At 44.3% G+C, this 27,341-nt stretch overlaps 1 protein-coding gene across 1 annotated transcript in view; it reads right to left on the reverse strand.

The window, feature by feature from the left end:
- The window catches only part of LOC109887481 (ankyrin-2), a 248,117-nt gene that overhangs the window by 52,804 nt on the left and 167,972 nt on the right, over nucleotides 1-27,341 (reverse strand). The window contains 9 exon segments of the mRNA XM_031814795.1: nucleotides 6,793-6,933; nucleotides 7,672-7,803; nucleotides 9,205-9,282; nucleotides 10,647-20,801; nucleotides 24,579-24,600; nucleotides 24,741-24,773; nucleotides 25,827-25,949; nucleotides 26,520-26,645; nucleotides 27,032-27,260. Coding sequence (XP_031670655.1) covers nucleotides 6,793-6,933; nucleotides 7,672-7,803; nucleotides 9,205-9,282; nucleotides 10,647-20,801; nucleotides 24,579-24,600; nucleotides 24,741-24,773; nucleotides 25,827-25,949; nucleotides 26,520-26,645; nucleotides 27,032-27,260 — 11,039 coding nt within the window.

A 27,341-nucleotide genomic window follows, 5' to 3' on the forward strand; every position in this document is an offset into this window, starting at 1 on the left:
CCAGAGTCTCCTCTATATCTGTAATGTAATGTAACTGGTCCAGAGTCTCCTCTATCTCTGTAATGTAATGTAACTGGTCCAGAGTCTCTTCTATATCTGTAATGTAACTGGTCCAGAGTCTCCTCTATCTCTGTAATGTAACTGGTCCAGAGTCTCCTCTATCTCTGTAATGTAATGTAATGTAACTGGTCCAGAGTCTCCTCTATCTCTGTAATGTAATGTAACTGGTCCAGAGTCTCTTCTATCTCTGTAATGTAATGTAACTGGTCCAGAGTCTCTTCTATCTCTGTAATGTAATGTAACTGGTCCAGAGTCTCTTCTATCTCTGTAATGTAATGTAACTGGTCCAGAGTCTCTTCTATATCTGTAATGTAATGTAACTGGTCCAGAGTCTCTTCTATATCTGTAATGTAATGTAACTGGTCCAGAGTCTCCTCTATCTCTGTAATGTAATGTAACTGGTCCAGAGTCTCTTCTATATCTGTAATGTAATGTAACTGGTCCAGAGTCTCCTCTATCTCTGTAATGTAACTGGTCCAGAGTCTCCTCTATCTCTGTAATGTAATGTAACTGGTCCAGAGTCTCCTCTATCTCTGTAATGTAACTGGTCCAGAGTCTCCTCTATCTCTGTAATGTAATGTAATGTAACTGGTCCAGAGTCTCTTCTATATCTGTAATGTAATGTAACTGGTCCAGAGTCTCCTCTATCTCTGTAATGTAATGTAATGTAACTGGTCCAGAGTCTCCTCTATCTCTGTAATGTAATGTAACTGGTCCAGAGTCTCCTCTATATCTGTAATGTAATGTAACTGGTCCAGAGTCTCCTCTATCTCTGTAATGTAATGTAACTGGTCCAGAGTCTCCTCTATCTCTGTAATGTAATGTAACTGGTCCAGAGTCTCCTCTATATCTGTAATGTAATGTAACTGGTCCAGAGTCTCTTCTATATCTGTAATGTAATGTAACTGGTCCAGAGTCTCCTCTATCTCTGTAATGTAATGTAACTGGTCCAGAGTCTCCTCTATCTCTGTAATGTAATGTAACTGGTCCAGAGTCTCCTCTATCTCTGTAATGTAATGTAATGTAACTGGTCCAGAGTCTCTTCTATATCTGTAATGTAATGTAACTGGTCCAGAGTCTCCTCTATCTCTGTAATGTAATGTAACTGGTCCAGAGTCTCCTCTATCTCTGTAATGTAATGTAACTGGTCCAGAGTCTCCTCTATCTCTGTAATGTAATGTAATGTAACTGGTCCAGAGTCACCTCTATCTCTGTGATGTAATGTAATGTAACTGGTCCAGAGTCTCCTCTATCTCTGTAATGTAATGTAATGTAACTGGTCCAGAGTCTCCTCTATCTCTGTAATGTAATGTAATGTAACTGGTCCAGAGTCTCCTCTATCTCTGTAATGTAATGTAATGTAACTGGTCCAGAGTCTCCTCTATCTCTGTAATGTAATGTAATGTAACTGGTCCAGAGTCTCCTCTATCTCTGTAATGTAATGTAACTGGTCCAGAGTCTCCTCTATCTCTATCTCTGTAATGTAATGTAACTGGTCCAGAGTCTTCTCTATCTCTGTAATGTAATGTAACTGGTCCAGAGTCTCCTCTATATCTGTAATGTAATGTAACTGGTCCAGAGTCTCCTCTATCTCTGTAATGTAATGTAACTGGTCCAGAGTCTCCTCTATCTCTGTAATGTAATGTAACTGGTCCAGAGTCTCCTCTATCTCTGTAATGTAATGTAACTGGTCCAGAGTCTCCTCTATCTCTGTAATGTAATGTAATGTAACTGGTCCAGAGTCTCCTCTATCTCTGTAATGTAATGTAATGTAACTGGTCCAGAGTCTCCTCTATCTCTATCTCTGTAATGTAATGTAACTGGTCCAGAGTCTTCTCTATCTCTGTAATGTAATGTAACTGGTCCAGAGTCTCCTCTATATCTGTAATGTAATGTAACTGGTCCAGAGTCTCCTCTATCTCTGTAATGTAATGTAACTGGTCCAGAGTCTTCTCTATCTCTGTAATGTAATGTAACTGGTCCAGAGTCTCCTCTATATCTGTAATGTAATGTAACTGGTCCAGAGTCTCCTCTATCTCTGTAATGTAATGTAACTGGTCCAGAGTCTCCTCTATCTCTGTAATGTAATGTAACTGGTCCAGAGTCTCCTCTATCTCTGTAATGTAATGTAACTGGTCCAGAGTCTCCTCTATCTCTGTAATGTAATGTAATGTAACTGGTCCAGAGTCTCCTCTATCTCTGTAATGTAATGTAATGTAACTGGTCCAGAGTCTCCTCTATCTCTATCTCTGTAATGTAATGTAACTGGTCCAGAGTCTTCTCTATCTCTGTAATGTAATGTAACTGGTCCAGAGTCTCCTCTATATCTGTAATGTAATGTAACTGGTCCAGAGTCTCCTCTATCTCTGTAATGTAACTGGTCCAGAGTCTCCTCTATATCTGTAATGTAATGTAACTGGTCCAGAGTCTCCTCTATCTCTGTAATGTAACTGGTCCAGAGTCTCCTCTATCTCTGTAATGTAATGTAACTGGTCCAGAGTCTACTCTATCTCTGTAATGTTACTGGTCCAGAGTCTCCTCTATCTCTGTAATGTAATGTAACTGGTCCAGAGTCTCCTCTATCTCTGTAATGTAACTGGTCCAGAGTCTCCTCTATCTCTGTAATGTAACTGGTCCAGAGTCTCCTCTATCTCTGTAATGTAACTGGTCCAGAGTCTCCTCTATATCTGTAATGTAATGTAACTGGTCCAGAGTCTCCTCTAAATCTGTAATGTAATGTAACTGGTCCAGAGTCTCCTCTATCTCTGTAATGTAACTGGTCCAGAGTCTCCTCTATATCTGTAATGTAATGTAACTGGTCCAGAGTCTCCTCTATCTCTGTAATGTAACTGGTCCAGAGTCTCCTCTATATCTGTAATGTAATGTAACTGGTCCAGAGTCTCCTCTATCTCTGTAATGTAATGTAACTGGTCCAGAGTCTCTTCTATATCTGTAATGTAACTGGTCCAGAGTCTCCTCTATCTCTGTAATGTAACTGGTCCAGAGTCTCCTCTATCTCTGTAATGTAATGTAATGTAACTGGTCCAGAGTCTCCTCTATCTCTGTAATGTAATGTAACTGGTCCAGAGTCTCTTCTATCTCTGTAATGTAATGTAACTGGTCCAGAGTCTCTTCTATCTCTGTAATGTAATGTAACTGGTCCAGAGTCTCTTCTATCTCTGTAATGTAATGTAACTGGTCCAGAGTCTCTTCTATATCTGTAATGTAATGTAACTGGTCCAGAGTCTCTTCTATATCTGTAATGTAATGTAACTGGTCCAGAGTCTCCTCTATCTCTGTAATGTAATGTAACTGGTCCAGAGTCTCTTCTATATCTGTAATGTAATGTAACTGGTCCAGAGTCTCCTCTATCTCTGTAATGTAATGTAATGTAACTGGTCCAGAGTCTCTTCTATATCTGTAATGTAATGTAACTGGTCCAGATTCTCCTCTATCTCTGTAATGTAATGTAATGTAACTGGTCCAGAGTCTCCTCTATCTCTGTAATGTAATGTAACTGGTCCAGAGTCTCCTCTATATCTGTAATGTAATGTAACTGGTCCAGAGTCTCCTCTATCTCTGTAATGTAATGTAACTGGTCCAGAGTCTCCTCTATCTCTGTAATGTAATGTAACTGGTCCAGAGTCTCCTCTATATCTGTAATGTAATGTAACTGGTCCAGAGTCTCTTCTATATCTGTAATGTAATGTAACTGGTCCAGAGTCTCCTCTATCTCTGTAATGTAATGTAACTGGTCCAGAGTCTCCTCTATCTCTGTAATGTAATGTAATGTAACTGGTCCAGAGTCTCTTCTATATCTGTAATGTAATGTAACTGGTCCAGAGTCTCCTCTATCTCTGTAATGTAATGTAACTGGTCCAGAGTCTCCTCTATCTCTGTAATGTAATGTAACTGGTCCAGAGTCTCCTCTATCTCTGTAATGTAATGTAATGTAACTGGTCCAGAGTCACCTCTATCTCTGTGATGTAATGTAATGTAACTGGTCCAGAGTCTCCTCTATCTCTGTAATGTAATGTAATGTAACTGGTCCAGAGTCTCCTCTATCTCTGTAATGTAATGTAATGTAACTGGTCCAGAGTCTCCTCTATCTCTGTAATGTAATGTAATGTAACTGGTCCAGAGTCTCCTCTATCTCTGTAATGTAATGTAATGTAACTGGTCCAGAGTCTCCTCTATCTCTGTAATGTAATGTAACTGGTCCAGAGTCTCCTCTATCTCTATCTCTGTAATGTAATGTAACTGGTCCAGAGTCTTCTCTATCTCTGTAATGTAATGTAACTGGTCCAGAGTCTCCTCTATATCTGTAATGTAATGTAACTGGTCCAGAGTCTCCTCTATCTCTGTAATGTAATGTAATGTAACTGGTCCAGAGTCTCCTCTATCTCTATCTCTGTAATGTAATGTAACTGGTCCAGAGTCTTCTCTATCTCTGTAATGTAATGTAACTGGTCCAGAGTCTCCTCTATATCTGTAATGTAATGTAACTGGTCCAGAGTCTCCTCTATCTCTGTAATGTAATGTAACTGGTCCAGAGTCTTCTCTATCTCTGTAATGTAATGTAACTGGTCCAGAGTCTCCTCTATATCTGTAATGTAATGTAACTGGTCCAGAGTCTCCTCTATCTCTGTAATGTAATGTAACTGGTCCAGAGTCTCCTCTATCTCTGTAATGTAATGTAACTGGTCCAGAGTCTCCTCTATCTCTGTAATGTAATGTAACTGGTCCAGAGTCTCCTCTATCTCTGTAATGTAATGTAATGTAACTGGTCCAGAGTCTCCTCTATCTCTGTAATGTAATGTAATGTAACTGGTCCAGAGTCTCCTCTATCTCTATCTCTGTAATGTAATGTAACTGGTCCAGAGTCTTCTCTATCTCTGTAATGTAATGTAACTGGTCCAGAGTCTCCTCTATATCTGTAATGTAATGTAACTGGTCCAGAGTCTCCTCTATCTCTGTAATGTAATGTAATGTAATGTAACTGGTCCAGAGTCTCCTCTATCTCTGTAATGTAATGTAATGTAACTGGTCCAGAGTCTCCTCTATCTCTGTAATGTAATGTAACTGGTCCAGAGTCTCCTCTATCTCTGTAATGTAATGTAACTGGTCCAGAGTCTCCTCTATCTCTGTAATGTAATGTAACTGGTCCAGAGTCTCCTCTATCTCTGTAATGTAATGTAACTGGTCCAGAGTCTCCTCTATCTCTGTAATGTAATGTAACTGGTCCAGAGTCTCCTCTATCTCTGTAATGTAATGTAACTGGTCCAGAGTCTCCTCTATCTCTGTAATGTAATGTAACTGGTCCAGAGTCACCTCTATCTCTGTAATGTAATGTAATGTAACTGGTCCAGAGTCTCCTCTATCTCTGTAATGTAATGTAACTGGTCCAGAGTCTCCTCTATCTCTGTAATGTAATGTAACTGGTCCAGAGTCTCCTCTATCTCTGTAATGTAATGTAACTGGTCCAGAGTCTCCTCTATCTCTGTAATGTAATGTAACTGGTCCAGAGTCTCCTCTATCTCTGTAATGTAATGTAACTGGTCCAGAGTCTCCTCTATCTCTGTAATGTAATGTAACTGGTCCAGAGTCTCCTCTATCTCTGTAATGTAATGTAACTGGTCCAGAGTCTCCTCTATCTCTGTAATGTAATGTAACTGGTCCAGAGTCTCCTCTATCTCTGTAATGTAATGTAACTGGTCCAGAGTCACCTCTATCTCTGTAATGTAATGTAACTGGTCCAGAGTCTCCTCTATCTCTGTAATGTAATGTAACTGGTCCAGAGTCTCCTCTATCTCTGTAATGTAATGTAACTGGTCCAGAGTCTCCTCTATCTCTGTAATGTAACTGGTCCAGAGTCTCCTCTATCTCTGTAATGTAATGTAATGTAACTGGTCCAGAGTCTCCTCTATCTCTGTAATGTAATGTAATGTAACTGGTCCAGAGTCTCCTCTATCTCTGTAATGTAATGTAACTGGTCCAGAGTCTCCTCTATCTCTGTAATGTAATGTAATGTAACTGGTCAAGAGTCTCCTCTATCTCTGTAATGTAATGTAATGTAACTGGTCCAGAGTCTCCTCTATCTCTGTAATGTAATGTAACTGGTCCAGAGTCTCCTCTATCTCTGTAATGTAATGTAACTGGTCCAGAGTCTCCTCTATCTCTGTAATGTAATGTAACTGGTCCAGAGTCTCCTCTATCTCTGTAATGTAATGTAATGTAACTGGTCCAGAGTCTCCTCTATCTCTGTAATGTAATGTAACTGGTCCAGAGTCTACTCTATCTCTGTAATGTAATGTAACTGGTCCAGAGTCTCCTCTATCTCTGTAATGTAATGTAATGTAACTGGTCCAGAGTCTCCTCTATCTCTGTGATATAATGTAACAGGTCCAGTACCTTCACTCTGGTCCAGAGTCTTCTCTATCTCTGTAATGTAATGTAACTGGTCCAGAGTCTCCTCTATCTCTGTAATGTAATGTAACTGGTCCAGAGTCTCCTCTATCTCTGTAATGTAATGTAATGTAACTGGTCCAGAGTCTCCTCTATCTCTGTAATGTAATGTAATGTAACTGGTCCAGAGTCTCCTCTATCTCTGTGATATAATGTAACAGGTCCAGTACCTTCACTCTGGTCCAGAGTCTTCTCTATCTCTGTAATGTAATGTAACTGGTCCAGAGTCTCCTCTATCTCTGTGATATAATGTAACAGGTCCAGTACCTTCACTCTGGTCCAGAGTCTTCTCTATCTCTGCGTAGGTCCTGGACGTCTGCTCCTGTGTTGACTTGTTCATCTGGGTCTCTATCAGGTGGACGATGTCCATCCGGTTGATCTTGGTCAGCCTCTTTATCAGGCTGTCCTCTGCTGGGCAAAAGATAACACATATTAGTAAAGTAACAATCATAATAATAATAATAATAATAATAAATAATCCTTACTTATTTCACTTCTATAGCACTTTTCATTCAACAAAATAATCTCTAAACCAACAACAACAACAACAACTAACAACAACAACAACAACTAACAACAACAAATATACAACAAAAAAGACAATCAATTTAAGAAGACATATTTATCATTCATAAATAGCAAACCTAAAAATAAAAATAAACTGTTTTTGCTTTGTCATTATGGGGTATTGTGATGTCATTATGGGGTATCGTGATGTCATTATGGGGTATTGTGATGTCATTATGGGGTATCGTGTTTAGATTGATGAGAAAACAACTAACATTTTAAATCCATTTTAGAATAAGGCTATAACATATATTTATCCTTCATATATAGATGCAAAATGGCACCCTATTCCCTACATAGTGCACTACTTTTGTCCAGAGATGGATGGTTTCCGTGGTTGAGTCCACAGCTCAGTGCCAAAATGGCACCCTATTCCCTACATAGTGCTCTACTTTTGTCCAGAGATGGATGGTTTCCATGGATGAGTCCAGGGGCCGAGTGCCAAAATAGCACCCTATTCCCTACATAGTGCACTACTTTTGTCCAGAGCAGTGCACTATACAGTATAAGGAATAGGGTGTCATTTTGGACATACCCAAGTGAGGCCCAGTAGAACAGATGACGTCAGGACAGACATACCGGTGGCGTGTTTTCCCTCTCTCTCAGCCCAGCGCTGCAGCAGGGCGTGGCTCTGCTCCTGTAGAGAGTTAGGGTTCTCCGTCCTCACTTCCTGGATCTCATCCTCGTTGAACTCCAGCTCCCTCGCCAGCTCTGAGACACACGGGACACACACACACACTGAGGCGGCATCCTAAACAGTACCCTTATTACAGTACCCTTATTCCCTACATAGTGGGTACCCTTATTACAGTACCCTTATTCCCTACATAGTGGGTACCCTTATTACAGTACCCTTATTCCCTACATAGTGGGTACCCTTATTTACAGTACTCGTATTCCCTACATAGTGGGTACCCTTATTAAAGTACCCTTATTCCCTACATAGTGGGTACCCTTATTACAGTACCCTTATTACAGTACCCTTTTTCCCTACATAGTGGGTAGCCTTATTAAAGTACCCTTATTCCCTACATAATGGGTACCCTTATTACAGTACCCTTATTCCCTACATAGTGGGTACCCTTATTACAGCACCCTTATTCCCTATATAGTGGGTACCCTTATTACAGTACCCTTATTCACAACATAGTGGGTACCCTTATTACAGCACCGTTATTCCATACATAGTGGGTAACCTTATTACAGTACCCTTATTACAGTACCCGTATTCCCTACATAGTGGGTACCCTTATTACAGTACCCTTATTCCCTACATAGTGGGTAACCTTATTACAGTACCCTTATTACAGTACCCTTATTCCCTACATAGTGGGTACCCTTATTACAGTACCCTTATTCCCTACATAGTGGGTACCCTTATTACAGTACCCTTATTCCCTACATAGTGGGTAAACTTATTACAGCACCGTTATTCCCTACATAGTGGGTACCCTTATTACAGTACCCTTATTACAGTACCCTTATTACAGTACCCTTATTCCCTACATAGTGGGTACCCTTATTACAGTACCCTTATTCCCTACATAGTGGGTACCCTTATTACAGTACCCTTATTCCCTACATAGTGGGTACCCTTATTACAGTACCCTTATTCCCTACGTAGTGGGTACCCTTATTACAGTACCATTATTCCCTACATAGTGGGTACCCTTATTACAGTACCCTTATTCGCTACATAGTGGGTACCCTTATTACAGTACCCTTATTCCCTACATAGGGGGTACCCTTATTACAGTACCCTTATTACAGTACCCTTATTACAGTACCCTTATTCCCTACGTAGTGGGTACCCTTATTACAGTACCCTTATTCCCTACATAGTTGGTACCCTTATTACAGTACCCTTATTACAGTACCCTTATTACAGTACCCTTATTCCCTGCGTAGTGGGTACCCTTATTACAGTACCCTTATTCCCTACATAGTGGGTACCCTTATTACAGTACCCTTATTCCCTACATAGTGGGTACCCTTATTACAGTACCCTTATTCCGCACATAGTGGACAACATTTGACCAGTGTTCCAACAGCTTTTCACTCCTATTTCATACATACCTTCTACACCAGGTAAACACCACCTGGATAACTTACCTGTCCAGCTGAACCCCAGCAGGTCTGCAATGATAGCCAACGTCTCCTCTTTCCTGTCTGCATCGTCGTGCCAATCCACTACGAACATCACCACGGACAGAGGTTACACACAGGTCATCACAGCTCAACAGCAGCGCAGTAACAATGCTAAGGCTACGTCCCAAATGGCATCATATTCACTTTACATTGCACTACTTTAGACCACAGGGCCCATAGGGAATAGGATGCACTACGTTAGACCATAGGGGCCATATGGAACAGGGTGCACTACTTTAGACCACAGGGCCCATAGGGAATAGGGTGCACTACTTTAGACCACAGGGCCCATAAGGAATAGGGTGCACTATGTTAGACCATAGGGGCTATAGGGAATAGGGTGCACTATGTTAGACCATAGGGGCTATAGGGAATAGGGTGCACTATGTTAGACCATAGGGGCCATATGGAACAGGGTGCACTACTTTAGACCACAGGGCCCATAGGGAATAGGGTGCACTACTTTAGACCACAGGGCCCATAGGGAATAGGGTGCACTATGTTAGACCATAGGGGCTATAGGGAATAGGGTGCACTATGTTAGACCATAGGGGCCATATGGAACAGGGTGCACTACTTTAGACCACAGGGCCCATAGGGAATAGGGTGCACTACTTTAGACCACAGGGCCCATAGGGAATAGGGTGCCATTTTGGGCCGCAGCCCATAACTCCTCTAAAAATATAACAGTTTAAAACTCTCCAGATATCATGTTGATTATGGGATGTTTTCTAGGTTCTTGGAAGGTACAGATACATTTCAGTAATGTAATGTAACCGGCCTCTATGTTATGGGCTGTGGAGGTCATGGTGCTGATGATGGGTGAAGTATGAAGCAGGGCTGATGTTCTGATCCATACTGTTGATGACAATACCTGCTCTACTCGGACCACCACGACAGTGTATTTGTAGTCGATTAGATCTTAAACAATGGAAATCTGTGGCATTCCAAACTCAATTGTTAGTATAAGGAGTTTCAGTAATATAGCAGTCTATTAGATGTCCTGAAGTTAATCATGAGTTTTCTCCTAACACATCTAGGTAAGTCAATCTTGAGATATAATGTACACATACATAGACAAAGACATCTAGACAATCGTCAATAGACACAGACATTTATATGGAAAAGAAACAATACAATACAAGACAACACAGCACAGGACAGGACAAGACAACACAGCACAGGACAAGACAACACAGAACAGGACAAGACAACACAGCACAGGACAAGACAACACAGAACAGGACAAGACAACACAGAACAGGACAAGACAACACAGCACGGCACGAAATGACAAAACAAGACACACAACATAAAAGTGACAGATGCTTGGTCTTGACTAAGACAAAGAAGGTCTTCCAAGGAGCAGAGAAAGAGAGGAAAGGAAGTGCCAGATTTTTTGGTACCTTGCTGCCGCTCCATTGTCCGATCATCCCAGATTCGCTGCATCTGAGTTTCTACTGAGTCTTCCCAGATGGGTCTCGACTCAAACACCTCCCCCGTCACCGAGGAAGCTCGAACCCGTGTCTGGGTCGACAAAGCCCTCGTGTCCGGGGCAGATCTGCGAGGCGTTGGTCTGTCATACTTGAAGATCACAGAATCTGGACTGTTGTGATCACCGCTGCTGCTGATGTCGTCGACATCCAGAGAGGATCGGAGGGAAGGCTCTCGTACGTCAGAGCCCTGGTCTCTGTCAGGCTGGGAAGAGGAGGAGGAGTGGGCTGTGGGTTTGTGTTTGCTCATGACAGGGAGTCTGGAGGTGAGAGGTTTGGATTTAGTTGCAGGATGGTCGCTGTCGGAGTGACTCCTGCTGTCTTTGTCAGTTAAGATTTTCTTCCCGGCTCCAAAATCCTCCTCGGACCTCGTCCTCCGGTCCTGAACAAGAGATTCCTCCACTGTTGATTTCTGCTCAAGGCCGAGGTCTGATTTCATTGAACCAGCTTTGATGGGTATCTTTGATTTGAAACTGCTTTCATCCTTAGCCGCAGTGTCTGCTGAAGTGTAGGACATTGCCAGGACACTAGAGGGTGCAACTGAGATGTCAAACCCTTCCAGGACACTAGAGGTGTCAGACCCTGCCAGGACACTAGGGGGTGCCACTGAGATGTCAGACCCTTCCAGGACACTAGAGGTGCCAGACCCTGCCAGGACACTAGTGGGTGCCACTGAGGTGTTAGATCCTGACGAGGTGTCATACCCTTGCAGGACACTAGGGGGTGCCACTGAGGTGTCAGACCCTGCCGAGGTGTCATACCCTTGCAGGACACTAGGGGGTGCCATTGAGGTGTCAGACCCTGCCGAGGTGTCATACCCTTGCAGGACACTAGGGGGTGCCACTGAGTCATAATAGCCAGCGGGCATCTCAATGACAGAACCTTGCTCCTCTTCCTCTTCTTCTTCATCCTCAAGGGATGAGTCGGATGACTGGCGGACCTGTTCAGAGTACACAGAGTGGGTGACAAGAGTAGTGGTGGTAAACATCTGGAGTTCAGCTATAGTCGGGTCTGGAGAATCTACCTCTAAGAAGCTTCCCATCTTAGCTTCTAGCAGGGGGAATGTTTCAGCTTTTGGCTCCATTTTGATGGAGGTACTGAGTTTGGCCACTGGTTTCCCCCTCTGATCAGCCTCGGGTAATGGTATAGTCTGGAAGGAGGAGTCAGAATCATCTTTGGTTTGGTCCACCTTCTGGAGTTGTAGATCACCAATGGCAATATTCTGTTCTGTTCTGAGAACATCGGGGCTAGCGCAATCTCCAGTGTCCTCGAACAGAACCTGGTCAACTGGGTGTTCTCCTATGTGAAAGAAGGCATAGCCCTCACCCTCCTCTTCAACGCTCCTCCTTGTCATGTCGATAGCGCCCCCTCTGGTCATCTCAAAGAACTTCCCTTCCTGGAACTGGAAGGGATTGGGGGTGCCCCCCTCGGTTGGTGTGCGACCCGGTGTGGTGTCAGGGGTACGGCGGTCTTCCATGAGACCCATAATCCTTTGTTCCTCCGCCTCCACACGTGCTGCGAAGGCTTCGTCGTCATTGTCATCCTCGTTGTCGTCTGACATGGCACTCCATGGGACCAGCTCTCCTTGAACAGGCATGTCTTCGGGATGCATTTCCAACACGGCTGCCTTACCATCCGCATCCTTCACCTCCTTGAAGCTTTCATCGTCGGTGCACAACACCTCTGGTTTGACTGACTGACTTTCACCAGACTGACTGACACTCAACTGTGACTGATCCATCTCCTCCTTGTGTGCTTGCATAGCTGATATTACATCTATCTTCTCTTTCTGCTCAGTACGTTCACTGATATTTTCACTGATGTTCTCTGTGGTATATTGTTCTTTTTCAGTGCTTAGTGAACGATATTCGAGGTGCTCAGAGACCTGTTTTCCTGATGGTGAATGTCCTGAGGCACTGTATGGTAGGTGAGCTTCACAGTGAACTGAACTATCCAACGCAGTTACTGCACCAGGGACTGAGGGTTGGATTTCAGCCACAGTTTCAATTTCAGACTGAAGAGTACCGGCGTCGGTTTTGGGCTTAGATGATTTTGCCTCCCTGTCCATCAGGTCAACGATCGACTGACATTCTTCATAATCCTCAGAGTCTGATAACACAGAGCCGTCTGAGGGTTTCCCGTCTGTCTTCGTTTTAACGTCCTGCTCCATCTCCTCAAAGGTTTTGATCTTGGCGGCCATTTTGAACATCTCCTCCTCTGGGGTGAACTGTCTCTGGCCAGTCTCGCTGCCCTCTGCATCCACGTCGTCCATATCATCCTCAGGGTTTGAGCTCAGATTTATGGGCATGGAGAGCCACTCAGGGTCTTCCCCCTTCAATGGGACGGGACCCTCGCGCTCACCATCCATTTGATAAGTCCGTTTGGAGTAATCCTCATTCTCAATGTTGCTGACGTGCTCCTCACCGAGACAGGCTCTAAGCTGAGAGTAGTAGTCTTCATACACAGCTGTCTTCTTTGTCGCCTGAAAGCCTGTGTCTAGTTTCAGTTCAGTGGGGCTGCTCTCCAGTGAGTCAAGGCAGGGGGAGTCACCAGTTGAGCTTGGCTCTATAGAGTCAGGGGACTTCCTCGAGGAACCTTCATCCATGACAGGACTGGTCTCCAGAGAATCCCCATGGGAGAGTCGTCTCTCAGGGTGGCCCAGGGCCAAAGGAAAGAGGACCTCTAAGTCTGCAGGTCTGAGGGCCTGACCCACACCGTCTGGACTGTGCCCAGCTCCATGATCAGCTGAATCCCTTTCATGGCACTCTGGTACAACCCAACTAGATTCAGGAGCAATTCTGTCTGCTGAAATTGAGTCTTGCATGTATGGGTTTGAGTATGAAAGTTCTGTAGATTTGTGGTACGATGGTTTTATCTCTAAATCATCCCAGTCCTCTAAAATGGGTCTTGTCTCAACAGGGACCTGGTCGTCCTCTTCAGAGGCTTGAGCAGGGAGCGCTGAATCAAACGTCCTTTGAAGGTCAAAGGTCACCTTCTTTGAGTCTCTTGAACGTATCACTGTAGTAGCTGAACTTTCTGATGCTTCCCCCCCAGCTGAACAACTCTGCACGAAGTCTTTCTCACCGTAGATGACACCGTCCTCCGCGGCTCCTACTTGCACTACATTAACAACATCTCGCTCTGTCACTTTATCTGCTGCGGACCGGTCTACCTGCTCAGTGGAGAACGTGTGGGTTTCCTGTTTTCTCTCTCGTGTGATCACAACCTGTTCAAATCTCTCTTGTACGATGTCGTCCTCCGGTACACCACTGAGATCTACAGGTCTGTCTTCTAGGTACTGTTCTAAATCTCCACTGAGGAGTGCCTCCATGCCCAACGTATCTTTAACTCCTACAGCTGGTCTGGGCGATGTCTTCCTTTCGATCATGACTTCTTGTAACATCGGCTCCTGAACTGGGTTCAAGATTATCGATTCGGCACCCCGAGAGCCACCATCATCCATGTCTTGCACTTTCCACCAGTCTTCTTTTTCTGTCTCTGTATCTTCTGTAGACATGTCTACCTCCTTTGTGGAGAAAATAAGTGATTGTTGCTTGTCATCCCTGGCAAGGATGGTCTGCTTGAAACTCTGTTGTTGGTCGATGTCATCCTTTGGTGAACCACTATTTACCATACATCTCTTTTCTAGGTAGTGATCCATATCTCCCCTGAGGAGGGACTCCATCCCTGACATATCGCTCACCACTGTAACCAGTCTGGGGGAGGTTTTCCTTTCCATCCTGACTTCTTGTAACAGCGGTTCCTGAACTGTCATCACTTCAGCGCCACAGACAGGTGATGGTCTCTGTTCTAGGTAGTGATCCATATCTCCCTTGAGGAGGGACTCCATCCCTGACATATCTCTCACCACTTTAACCGGTCTGGGGGAGGTCTTCCGTTGGACCGTGACTTCTTGTAACAGCGGTTCCCGAACAGGGGACGGAGTCGCTGATTTGGTTTCTACGACTAAATCTTCAGTTTCTGGCAAAATTTCTTCATCACCATGAATCACATCTCCTCGTACTTTCATCCCATCCATTCTCTCTGTCTCTTTATAAACTGTGGGCAGGTCAATCTCCTGAGTGGGGAATGTGAGTGGGCTCATCTGTGGGGTGTCTGCTAATCCTTCATGTTTCTCACTCTCCCCCGTGCTTGAATGGGGAGTCCTGGTTCCTAGGCTAGTCCCGGGAGAGACCGCTGCGCCTTCATGCTTTAGACTCACAGGGCTTTCATTCCCCACCAGGTTCTCAGCCTTAGTGAATAACTCATCCCTCATGTCTTCGCGCATACAGAGACTGAACATGAAGTTTGGGGTGTCGTTTGTGTGGTCTGCTGGGAGCTCCTCCTCGGCTGCTTCAGCCTGTGGGTGGTTGTCATCCCCTATAAATGAGGTCTGTCTGAACAGCTGGTACTCTGGACTGTCCTCCAGCTCGGCCTTGATGTCAGCGCTAAAGTCCTCAGAGGGTTTCCTGTCTGGGCTGATCTGCATCTCCATAGAAGACTTCCTGTCTGGTCCCATCTCTGGTTCCTCCAGCTGCATCATCTTTGTAGAAGACTTCCTGTCTGGTCCCATCTCTGGTTCCTCCAGCTGCATCATCTCCGTAGAAGACTTCCTGTCTGGTCCCATCTCTGGTTCCTCCAGCTGCATCATCTCTATAGAAGACTTCCTGTCTGGTCCCATCTCTGGTTCCTCCAGCTGCATCATCTCTATAGAAGACTTCCTGTCTGGTCCCATCTCTGGTTCCTCCAGCTGCATCATCTCTATAGAAGACTTCCTGTCTGGTCCCATCTCTGGTTCCTCCAGCTGCATCATCTCTACAGAAGACTTCCTGTCTGGTCCCATCTCTGGTTCCTCCAGCTGCATCATCTCCGTAGAAGACTTCCTGTCTGGTCCCATCTCTGGTTCTTCCAGCTGCATCATCTCTACAGAAGACTTCCTGTCTGGTCCCATCTCTGGTTCCTCCAGCTGCATCATCTCTATAGAAGACTTCCTGTCTGGTCCCATCTCTGGTTCCTCCAGCTGCATCATCTTTGTAGAAGACCTCCTGTCTGGTCCCATCTCTGGTTCCTCCAGCTGCATCATCTCTGTAGAAGACTTCCTGTCTGGTCCCATCTCTGGTTCCTCCAGCTGCATCATCTTTGTAGAAGACCTCCTGTCTGGTCCCATCTCTGGTTCCTCCAGCTGCATCATCTCTGTAGAAGACTTCCTGTCTGGTCCCATCTCTGGTTCCTCCAGCTGCATCATCTCTATAGAAGACTTCCTGTCTGGTCCCATCTCTGGTTCCACCAGCTGCATCATCTTTGTAGAAGACTTCCTGTCTGGTCCAATCTCTGGTTCCTCCAGCTGCATCATCTCTGTAGAAGACTTCCTGTCTGGTCCCATCTCTGGTTCCTCCAGCTGCATCATCTCTATAGAAGACTTCCTGTCTGGTCCCATCTCTGGTTCCACCAGCTGCATCATCTTTGTAGAAGACTTCCTGTCTGGTCCAATCTCTGGTTCCTCCAGCTGCATCATCTCTATAGAAGACTTCCTGTCTGGTCCCATCTCTGGTTCCTCCAGCTGCATCACCTCCATAGAAGACTTCCTGTCTGGTCCCATCTCTGGTTCCTCCAGCTGCATCACCTCCATAGAAGACTTCCTGTCTGGTCCCATCTCTGGCTCCTCCAGCTGCATCATCTCCGTAGAAGACTTCCTGTCTGGTCCCATCTCTGGTTCCTCCAGCTGCATCATCTTTGTAGAAGACTTCCTGTCTGGTCCCATCTCTGGTTCCACCAGCTGCATCATCTTTGTAGAAGACTTCCTGTCTGGTCCAATCTCTGGTTCCTCCAGCTGCATCATCTCTATAGAAGACTTCCTGTCTGGTCCCATCTCTGGTTCCTCCAGCTGCATCACCTCCATAGAAGACTTCCTGTCTGGTCCCATCTCTGGTTCCTCCAGCTGCATCACCTCCATAGAAGACTTCCTGTCTGGTCCCATCTCTGGCTCCTCCAGCTGCATCATCTCCGTAGAAGACTTCCTGTCTGGTCCCATCTCTGGCTCCTCCAGCTGCATCTTCTCTGGGCTGCTCCATCCATCCTCTGGTAGAGCCCTGCCTAGGAAGATCCCTCCATCCTCTGGTAGAGCCCTGTCTAGGAGGATCCCTCCATCCTTTGGTAGAGCCTTGTCTAGGAGGATCCCTCCATCCTCTGTTAGAGCCCTGTCTAGGAGGATCCCTCTGTCCTCTGGAAGAGCCCTGACTAGGAAGATTCCTCCATTTTCTGATAGATCCCGGTCTAGGAGGATCCCTCCGTCCTCTGGTAGAGCCCTGTCTAGGATGATCCCTCCATTCTCTGGTAGAGCCCTGTCTAGGAGGATCCCTCCGTCCTCTGGTTGAGCCCTGTCTAGGAAGATCCCTCCATCCTCTGGTAGAGCCCTGTCTAGGAGGATACAACTGTCCTTTGGTAGATTCCTGTCTAGAGGGATCCCTCCGTCCTCCGGTAGATCCATGTCTAGAGGGATCCCTCCATCTTTTGGTAGACCCCTATCTAGGAGGATCCCTCTGTCCTCTGGTAGAGTCGTGTCTAGGACGATTCCTCCAGTATCTGACAGATCCCGGTCACGTTGGATCACTCCGTCCTCTGGTAGAGCCCTGTCTAGGAGAATCCCTCCATCCTCTGGTAGTGCCCTGTCTATTGGGATTCCTCCATCCTCTGGTAGAGCCCTGTCTAGGAGAATCCCTCCATCCTCTTGTAGAGCCCTGTCTATAGGGATCCCTCCGTCCTCTGGTAGAGCAGTGTCTAGGAGGATCCCTCCGTCCTCTGGTAGAACCCTGTTTAGGAGGATCCCTCCGTCCTCTGGTTGAGGCCTGTCTAGGAGGATTTGTCTGTCCTTTGGTAGAGCCCTGTCTAGGATGATCCCTCCATTCTCTGGTAGAGCCCTGTCTAGGAGGATACAACTGTCCTTTGGTAGATCCCGGTCTAGGAAGATCCCTCCGTCCTCTGGTAGAGCCCTGTCTAGGATGATCCCTCCATTCTCTGGTAGAGCCCTGTCTAGGAGGATCCCTCTGTCCTCTGGTAGAGCCCTGTCTAGGAGAATCCCTCCATCCTCTGGTAGAGCCCTGTCTATAGAGATTCCTCCGTCCTCAGGTAGAGCCCTGTCTAAGAGAATCCCTCCATCTTCTGGTAGAGCCCTGTCTAGGAGGATCTCTCCGTCCTCTGGTAGAGCCCTGTCTAGAGGGATCCCTCTGTATTTTGTTAGATCCCTGTCTAGAGGGATCCCTCCGTCCTCTGGTAGATCCCTGTCTAGAGAGATCCCTCCGTCCTCTGGTAGAGCCCTGTCTAGAGGGATCCCTCCGTCCTCTGGTAGAGCCCTGTCTAGAGGGATCCCTCCGTCCTCTGGTAGAGCCCTGTCTAGAGGGATCCCTCCATCCTCTGGTAGAGCCCTGTCTAGGAGGATCCCTCCATCCTCTGGTAGAGCCCTGTCTAGGAGGATCCCTCCGTCCTCTGGTTGAGGCCTGTCTAGGAGGATTTGTCTGTCCTTTGGTAGAGCCCTGTCTAGGAGGATCCCTCCGTCGTCTGGTTGAGCCCTGTCTAGGTTGATACCTCCGTCCTCTGGTAGAGCCCTGTCTAGGTTGATACCTCCGTCCTCTGGTTGAGCCCTGTCTAGGTTGATACCTCCGTCCTCTGGTAGAGCCCTGTCTAGGTGAATCCCTCCGTCCTCTGGTAGAGCCCTGTCTAGGAAGATCCCATCGTCCTCTGGTAGAGCTCTGTCTTGGAGGATTTGTCTGTCCTCTGGTAAAGCCCTGTCTAGGAAGATCCCTCTGTCCTCTGGTAGAGCCCTGTCTAGGAGGATCCCTCCCTCCTCCAGTTGAGCCCTGTCTAGGAGGATCTCTCCACCCTCCGGCAGAGCCCTGTCTAGGAGAATCTCTCCATCCTCCAGTAAAGCCCTGTCTAGGAGGATCCCTCCACCTTCTGGCAGAACCCTGTCTAGGAGGATACATCCGTCCTCTGGTAGAGCCCTGTCTAGAGGGATCCCTCTGTCCTCTGGTTGTATTCTGTTGATGTTTGTCGCTGACTCCTGCAACTGAACCGTAACATGAATTATCTCCGAGTCTTCAGAGTGGTCCCTTTCTAAGACATGAGTTATCTCAGAGTCTTCAGAGTGGTCTCTTACTAAGATCAGATTTGGTTCATCATCCACCCCTTTGTAATGGAGAGCCAGGACATCACTATGCGAGCAGAGGATTGTGGAAGTTGGAGTTTCTGCTGGCGTATGCTCTGTGGGACTGTTTTCAGCTCTGTAGGTCTCACTGTAGATCACTGCCTCGGAGCTCGATGTGGAGGTTGTGGATGACGTCATGGCTTTGTGCTCGAAGAGCCCCGTTTTGTTCTTGGAAGGATCCTGGCCAGTCTGGAATGCCTTCATCAGCTCCCGGACAGACATCGTCTCCTCCAGCCTCTCCGTCTGAGACCGGGGGGATTTCAGAGATCTGGGAAGCTTAGGAAGATCTGGCATCTGGGGCTCACCTGTCTCCTTAGTGATGGTGAAGAAAGTTGTGTTCTGAGGGACTGGCGCCTGTGTAGGCTTTCGCTTACGGCCATCCTCCCCCTCTTCCTCTTCCTCAACCTTCTTTTGCAGAGCTCTCACTCTGTCCTTTATGGATCCGATAGGGGTTTCCACGACCAGGGGCGACACTGGGGGCTCCATGGCTGGGGTTGGTCCAGAAGGCCCAGACCAAGTTTCAGACCCAGACCCGAGCCCAGACTCCCCCAGTACGACATCCCAATCCAGGGTTGCAGTCGGTTTAAACTCAGTCCTGGGCCCCACTCCAGGTCCAGACCCAGACACCACTCCAGGCATAGACCTGGGAACCACTACAGGCTCAGACCCAGGAACCACTCCAGGCATAGACCTGGGAACGACTACAGGCTCAGACCCGGGAACCACTCCAGGCATGGACCTGGGAATCACTACAGGCTCAGACCCAGGAACCACTCCAGGCATAGACCTGGGAACGACTACAGGCTCAGACACGGGAACCACTCCAGGCATAGACCTGGGAATGACTACAGGCTCAGACCCAGGAACCACTCCAGGCATAGACCTGGGAACCACTACAGGCTCAGACCCGGGAACCACTCCAGGCATAGACCTGGGAACGACTACAGGTTCAGACCCAGGAACCACTCCAGGCATAGACCCGGGAACCACTCCAGGCTCAGACCCGGGAACCACTACAGGCTCAGACCCGGGAACCACTACAGGCTCAGACCCGGGAATCACTCCAGGCTCAGACCCGGGAACCACTTCCTGCCTCGCCTCTCCCAGAACAACATCCCCATCAAGGGACTCCTCAGAGCTCATCCTCTCCAGCTCCCCCTCGGAACTGCTGCATCCAGAACGTTCCCTGTCCCTCAACTTCTTCCTGATCGGCTTTTTGATCTCAGGAGGATGGCGTTTGCCTTCCCGCTTCAGAACGACCTGATCTAATCTCTCCTGGACTATGATGTCCTGTAGTGGGTAACTGGTTACGCCAGATCTCTCTTCTAGGTGCTGGTTCACGCCTCCACTGAGGTGAGACACCATACCTGACATATCTCTAACCTCTTTGGTAATTGTGGGAGAGGTCTTCCTCTGAATGTTGACTTCTTGTAGTACCGGCTCCTGAACATCAGAGGGAGTCATGGCTTTGGCTTTAGTCTGAGAGAGAATAACCAACTCCTTGTCCTCCATTTTGGACATCTGCAGTACTTTCTCTTTGTTGTTTGTGAATCTAGTATCTCCCCCTCGTAAAATATCTCCAACCTTCTCCAGATCCTCTTTCACCTGTTCCATGATCTCAAACGGCTCCCCGGGTTCCTCCTCCATCCCTGTCCTTCCTCCTCCTCTTCCTCCTCCTCCTCCTCTTCTTCCTCTAACCGAAGGGCTTGGGTGTTCAGTTTGCTCTGTCGTCAAGATGGCAGACATCTTGATGAGGTCGTGTTTCATATCGGAGACCTCTGAAAGGAGGTCAGGGCTGGCCAGCATGGCTGGGTCTAGCACCTGATTGGTCGGCAGCGTGTAAGTATCTGTCGACTCCGTCTCGTCGTCTTCCATTTTGAAAAGAAAGGAGGAAACCAAACCAAAAGGTGTAAAGAACACAAGGGGAGGATGGAGTGAAGGGAAAGAGAAGACATCGGAAAAAAACGTGGTCAGGGCAGAACATATCACAGTATATCTTCTGTTCAACACAGGGAAAAGAGAAAGCAGCTTGACAATGGGAGAGGAATGGTGAGTTCTCCAGAGGAGCGGGGGACGGGAGATGGGGGGAGGAGGGCAGCAACAGCAGAAGCGAAGCAAACAGAAGAGAAACAGAACAGGACGGAGGAAAGATATGGGCAAGAAATAACCTGTCGATACATTGTGGTGTGTTTGACTGCACATTCATACACATGACACGGGAAGTAGTCTAAACACAACAGGAAGTAGTCTAAACACAACAGGAAGGTATACAAATAAAAATGGGGAGCGACCTGAATACCAGCGTTGGGGTCAATTCCATTTATATTCTAGTCAATTCAGGAAGTAGACTGAAACTCCAGTTCCAAATTCCAATTATCTTCAATGAATTAGAATGTTGCTTTAGTTTCTGAATTGACTGTTTGAATTGTAATGGAATTGACCCCCAACCCTGCTGAATATGGAACAATTGGAGGAAGAAAAAAACAGACTGGTTTTACACAAACTAAGATCTCAAGATTGTTTCTCAACATGAACGGTTCATGTCCACTGAAAAAAGCAAACAGAGAGAAAAGAGCAGAATGTTTCCCGCGCCATGTTAACCGCTGATAGCTAACTGTCAGGAATTCTAAAGTAAATCAAATATAATCAGTAAAACTATATATAAATACATAAACCTCAGTTAATGTTGTAAGTAAATATCTTATCAGTAAAACTATTTATAAATACATAAACCTCAGTTAATGTTGTAAGTAAATATCTTATCAGTAAAACTATTTATAAATACATAAACCTCAGTTAATGTTGTAAGTAAATATCTTATCAGTAAAACTATATATAAATACATAAACCTCAGTTAATGTTGTAAGTAAATATCTTATCAGTAAAACTATTTATAAATACATAAACCTCAGTTAATGTTGTAAGTAAATATCTTATCAGTAAAACTATTTATAAATACATAAACCTCAGTTAATGTTGTAAGTAAATATCTTATCAGTAAAACTATTTATAAATACATAAACCTCAGTTAATGTTGTAAGTAAATATCTTATCAGTAAAACTATATATAAATACATAAACCTCAGTTAATGTTGTAAGTAAATATCTTATCAGTAAAACTATATATAAATACATAAACCTCAGTTAATGTTGTAAATAAATATCTTATCAGTAAAACTATATATAAATACATGTAGATAACCTCAGGTAATTTGTTAAATAAATATCAGTGATCTAAGAAAAGAGATGCCAGTGATATAACAGACTAATAAATTGATAACAGAAAACATACCAGTGATATAACATGCTAATGAACTTATAACAGCAAATATACCATTGATATAACAGGCTAATGAATTGATAACAGAATAGATGCCAGTGATATAACAGGCTAATGAATTGATAACAGAATAGATGCCAGTGATATAACAGGCGAATGAATTGATAACAGAAAATAAACCAGTGATATAACAGGCAAATGAATTGATAACAGAAAAGGAGAATGAGTGGTAACATGCACATACACAGACTAACAAACATATACGCACATACACAGACTAACAAACATATACCATATGTATGTGTGAGTCAAGTTATTTTCATGCAGAGCAAAGTAAAATAAGGGAGTGATCGGAGACAATAAAATAAACTGAACATTCCCATTATATGAATTCATTCTTTGAATTAATTCCAGGCAAGCAAAAATCCAGAATGAAATGACTTTCGTTAAACATATTGTCATAGTACAGTGTGTTTTCGTCAGCCGTCCAAATACATTCAAATAACTGGAGGTTATGTATTCACAGTGGAAGTGCCATGGCAAATATATGTATTCTCAAACATTCATATAGTATCTCAAACATTCATATAGTATCTCAAACATTCATACAGTATCTCAAGCATTCATTCAGTATCTCAAACATTCATATAGTATCTCAAACATTCATATAGTATCTCAAGCATTCATATAGTATCTCAAGCATTCATATAGTATCTCAAACATTCATACAGTATCTCAAGCATTCATTCAGTATCTCAAACATTCATACAGTATCTCAAGCATTCATTCAGTATCTCAAACATTCATATAGTATCTTAAACATTCATAAAGTATATTAAACATTCATATAGTATCTCAAGCATTCATATAGTATCTCAAGCATTCATATAGTATCTCAAGCATTCATATAGTATCTCAAGCATTCATTCAGTATCTCAAACATTCATTCAGTATCTCAAACATTCATTCAGTATCTCAAACATTCATTCAGTATCTCAAACATTCATATAGTATCTCAAACATTCATATAGTATCTCAAACATTCATACAGTATCTCAAACATTCATTCAGTATCTCAAACATTCATATAGTATCTCAAACATTCATTCAGTATCTCAAGCATTCATTCAGTATCTCAAACATTCATTCAGTATCTCAAACATTCATTCAGTATCTCAAACATTCATTCAGTATCTCAAACATTCATTCAGTATCTCAAACATTCATATAGTATCTCAAACATTCATACAGTATCTCAAACATTCATTCAGTATCTCAAACATTCATATAGTATCTCAAACATTCATTCAGTATCTCAAGCATTCATTCAGTATCTCAAACATTCATTCAGTATCTCAAACATTCATATAGTATCTCAAGCATTCATTCAGTATCTCAAACATTCATTCAGTATCTCAAACATTCATATAGTATCTCAAACATTCATACAGTATCTCAAACATTCATTCAGTATCTCAAACATTCATATAGTATCTCAAACATTCATTCAGTATCTCAAGCATTCATTCAGTATCTCAAACATTCATTCAGTATCTCAAACATTCATATAGTATCTCAAGCATTCATTCAGTATCTCAAACATTCATATAGTATCTCAAACATTCATATAGTATCTTAAACATTCATACAGTATCTCAAACATGCATATAGTATCTCAAACAATCATACAGTAACTCAAGCGTTCATTCAGTATCTCAAACATTCATATAGTATCTCAAGCATTCATTCAGTAACTCAAACATGCATATAGTATCTCAAACATTCATATAGTATCTCAAACATTCATACAGTAACTCAAACATTCATACAGTAACTCAAGCGTTCATTCCCTTTGACTTCCTATAGCGTGGTGATGATGATGATGATGATGGTTGAATGGATGAAGGGGGGATTGTAGGAGGGAGAAACAGAATGGGTATTGGAGAGGAAGGGATGCAACGCATACCAGCCATAGCATAGCGGCCAGGAACCCACAGGTAACTAGACAAGGTTATAGTAATATCATATTACTATAGTATAGTGGTCAGGAACCCACAGGTAACTAGACAAGGTTATAGTAATATTATATTACTATAGTAGACTGGTCAGGAACCCACAGGTAACTAGACAAGGTTTTAGTAATATTATATTACACACAACACGGCTAGTCAAGCGGCCATTATTGTATGTTAAGCAATGCAAATCATTGGCCTGCGTACTGCATTTGTAAACAAAACGACAATGTAATTGAATCTGTTCTTCCTTGGACTACAGGTAATTATGAAGGTTAGTTAATGCAGAGGATGTCTTTGTCACTCTACCAACAAATGTAATCATTTCAAAAAAACAAATAAACTCAGCTTACATTTTTTGTCACTCTTGTCACTCTGTAAGAAAGGAGAGTTCAATACAACACGTTGAATACGATCAGCGAATAAACATGAATCAGGTAAAAAAAAAGAAAAGTGTTTTAACATTTTATCTAATTTGAACAAGAAGAATGTTCTGAGAAGGTGTAGTTGGTTACCTCGTCATCTGCGTCTAGGTCTGAATCAGACTCCTGAATAGGACACCAGGGAGAGAAATAAAGAAGGCATTCAGTCCGATCTGTTTTGGGACAGTGTTATTCACACTGAGTCAGATCTGTTTTGGGACAGCATTATTCACATTGAGTCAGATCTATTTTGGGACAGCATTATTCACATTGAGTCAGCTCTATTTTGGGACAGCATTATTCACACTGAGTCAGATCTATTTTGGGAGAGCATTATTCACACTGAGTCAGATCTGTTTTGGGACAGCATTATTCACATTGAGTTAGATCTGTTTTGGGACAGCATTATTCACATTGAGTCAGATCTGTTTTGGGACAGCATTATTCACATTGAGTTAGATCTGTTTTGGGACAGCATTATTCACACTGAGTCAGATCTGTTTTGGGACAGCATTATTCACATTGAGTCAGATCTGTTTTGGGACAGCATTATTCACACTGAGTCAGATCAGTTTTGGGATAGCATTATTCACATTGAGTCAGCTCTATTTTGGGACAGCATTATTCACATTGAGTTAGATCTGTTTTGGGACAGCATTATTCACATTGAGTCAGATCTGTTTTGGGACAGCATTATTCAGTATGAGCCAGATCTGCAGCGTTATTCACATTTCAGTCCAGGTGTGTTCAGCATTATCATTATTTAATGTAAATACACATTGTGTCCAGTCCAGGTGTGTTCAGCATTATCATTATTTAATGTAAATACACATTGTGTCCAGTCCAGGTGTGTTCAGCATTATCATTATTTAATGTAAATACACATTGTGTCCAGTCCAGGTGTGTTCAGCATTATCATTATTTAATGTAAATACACATTGTGTCCAGTCCAGGTGTGTTCAGCATTATCTCATGTCATTACACATTGTGTCCAGTCCAGGTGTGTTCAGCATTATCTCATGTCATTACACATTGTGTCCAGTCCAGGTGTGTTCAGCATTATCATTATTTAATGTAAATACACATTGTGTTCAGTCCAGGTGTGTTCAGTCCAGGTGTGTTAACACAGATTGTGTTCAGTCCAGATGTGTTCAGTCCAGGTATGTCCAGGTGTCTTACCTTGCAGTAGGTGGGCAGCGTGATGTTCAGGTTGCAGATTGCCTTGTGGGTAAGACTACGGTAGGTGCGGGGCTCCTTGGTGAAGGACAGTCTGCCACACGGCTCCTGGGCGCAGTCACGAATCTGTCAATCAATCAATCAACCAATCAACCAATCAACCAATCACTGGAGACTCATGGAATCAGGTGAGCGTGGGAATATTAGCAAGGAATGTGAAAAAACATTATGGTATATTATACTGTATAATCAAACTCATTAAAATAGATATTAAATGATATACCAGTGTCTTCTATGATTCATTCTAACTCATTAAAATAGATATTAAATGATATACCAGTGTCTATGATGAATTCTAACTTATTAAAATAGATATTAAATGATATACCAGTGTCTATGATGCATTCTAACTCATTAAAATAGATATTACATGATATACCAATGTCTCTGATGTATTCTAAACTATATATCAGTGTCACTGTTTCCCAGTGAAGAAGAAATCCATTCAGAACTACAACTAAGTGGACAACTACGTCACACTCTCCCAGCGTAGAATAAGTCCATTCAGAACTACAACTAAGTGGACAACTACGTCACACTCTCCCAGCGTAGAAGCACTCCATTCAGAACTAAAACAAAGTGGACAACTACGTCACACACTCCCAGCGTAGAAGAAGTCCAGTAATGGAGTGTTACCTTGATGAAGAGTGCGAGACGGTTTTCTTTGAATGCGTAGAAGCTGAAGACGTGATGCTGTCCACTCTTGGTCAGAGGAACCAGGTTCCCAAAACAGTCTGCAAAGATAGGCTTCCCTTCCAATACCTATTGTAGGGACAGACAGACAGACAGTAGAGAGGTAGGGTCAAATCAGTCTGTAAAGATAGGCTTCCCTTCCAATACCTATAGTAGGGACAGACAAACAGAAAGACAGACAGGGTCAGACACCAAACCCCCCCCCCCAGACAGACAGACAGACAGACAGGGTCAGACACCAACCCCCCCCCCCCCCCCCCCCCACTTCACCTCTACATCTCTCTACTCCGGACCCCTCTGTGAATTTCTCTTGCTTTTCCAGATCTTCCCCTCTCCTCCTCTCCTCTCCTCCTTCCCCCCTCTCCCCTCTCCCCCTCCCCATTCTCCTCTCCTCCTAGCCCCCCCTCTCTCCTCTCCCCCTCCCCATTCTCCTCTCCTCCTTCCCCTCCTCTCACCTCTACGTCTCTACTCCGGGCCACCTCTGTGAAGTTCTCTTGCTGTTCCAGCGTCTTGTCCATCTTGTCGTCCGTCATGCAGAAGCAACGGAGGCGAGCCTCGATGGGGTCCAGCGTCTTGGCGAAGATGACGAACTTGGCCATGTAGGGGACACAGATGATCTCTCTGTACAGCTGGGTAGAGAAACTCACAGCCTCCTGGGTCTGACGACAGTCTATCAGCCAGAACCTACAGCGCACCAGAGGTGGGTGATCAATAATTCATCAATTGATAGATTAATCAATCAATCAATAGACCAATCTGTCAGTC

Source organism: Oncorhynchus kisutch, unplaced genomic scaffold (assembly GCF_002021735.2).
Source record: "Oncorhynchus kisutch isolate 150728-3 unplaced genomic scaffold, Okis_V2 Okis07a-Okis12b_hom, whole genome shotgun sequence".
Lineage (NCBI taxonomy): Eukaryota > Metazoa > Chordata > Actinopteri > Salmoniformes > Salmonidae > Oncorhynchus > Oncorhynchus kisutch.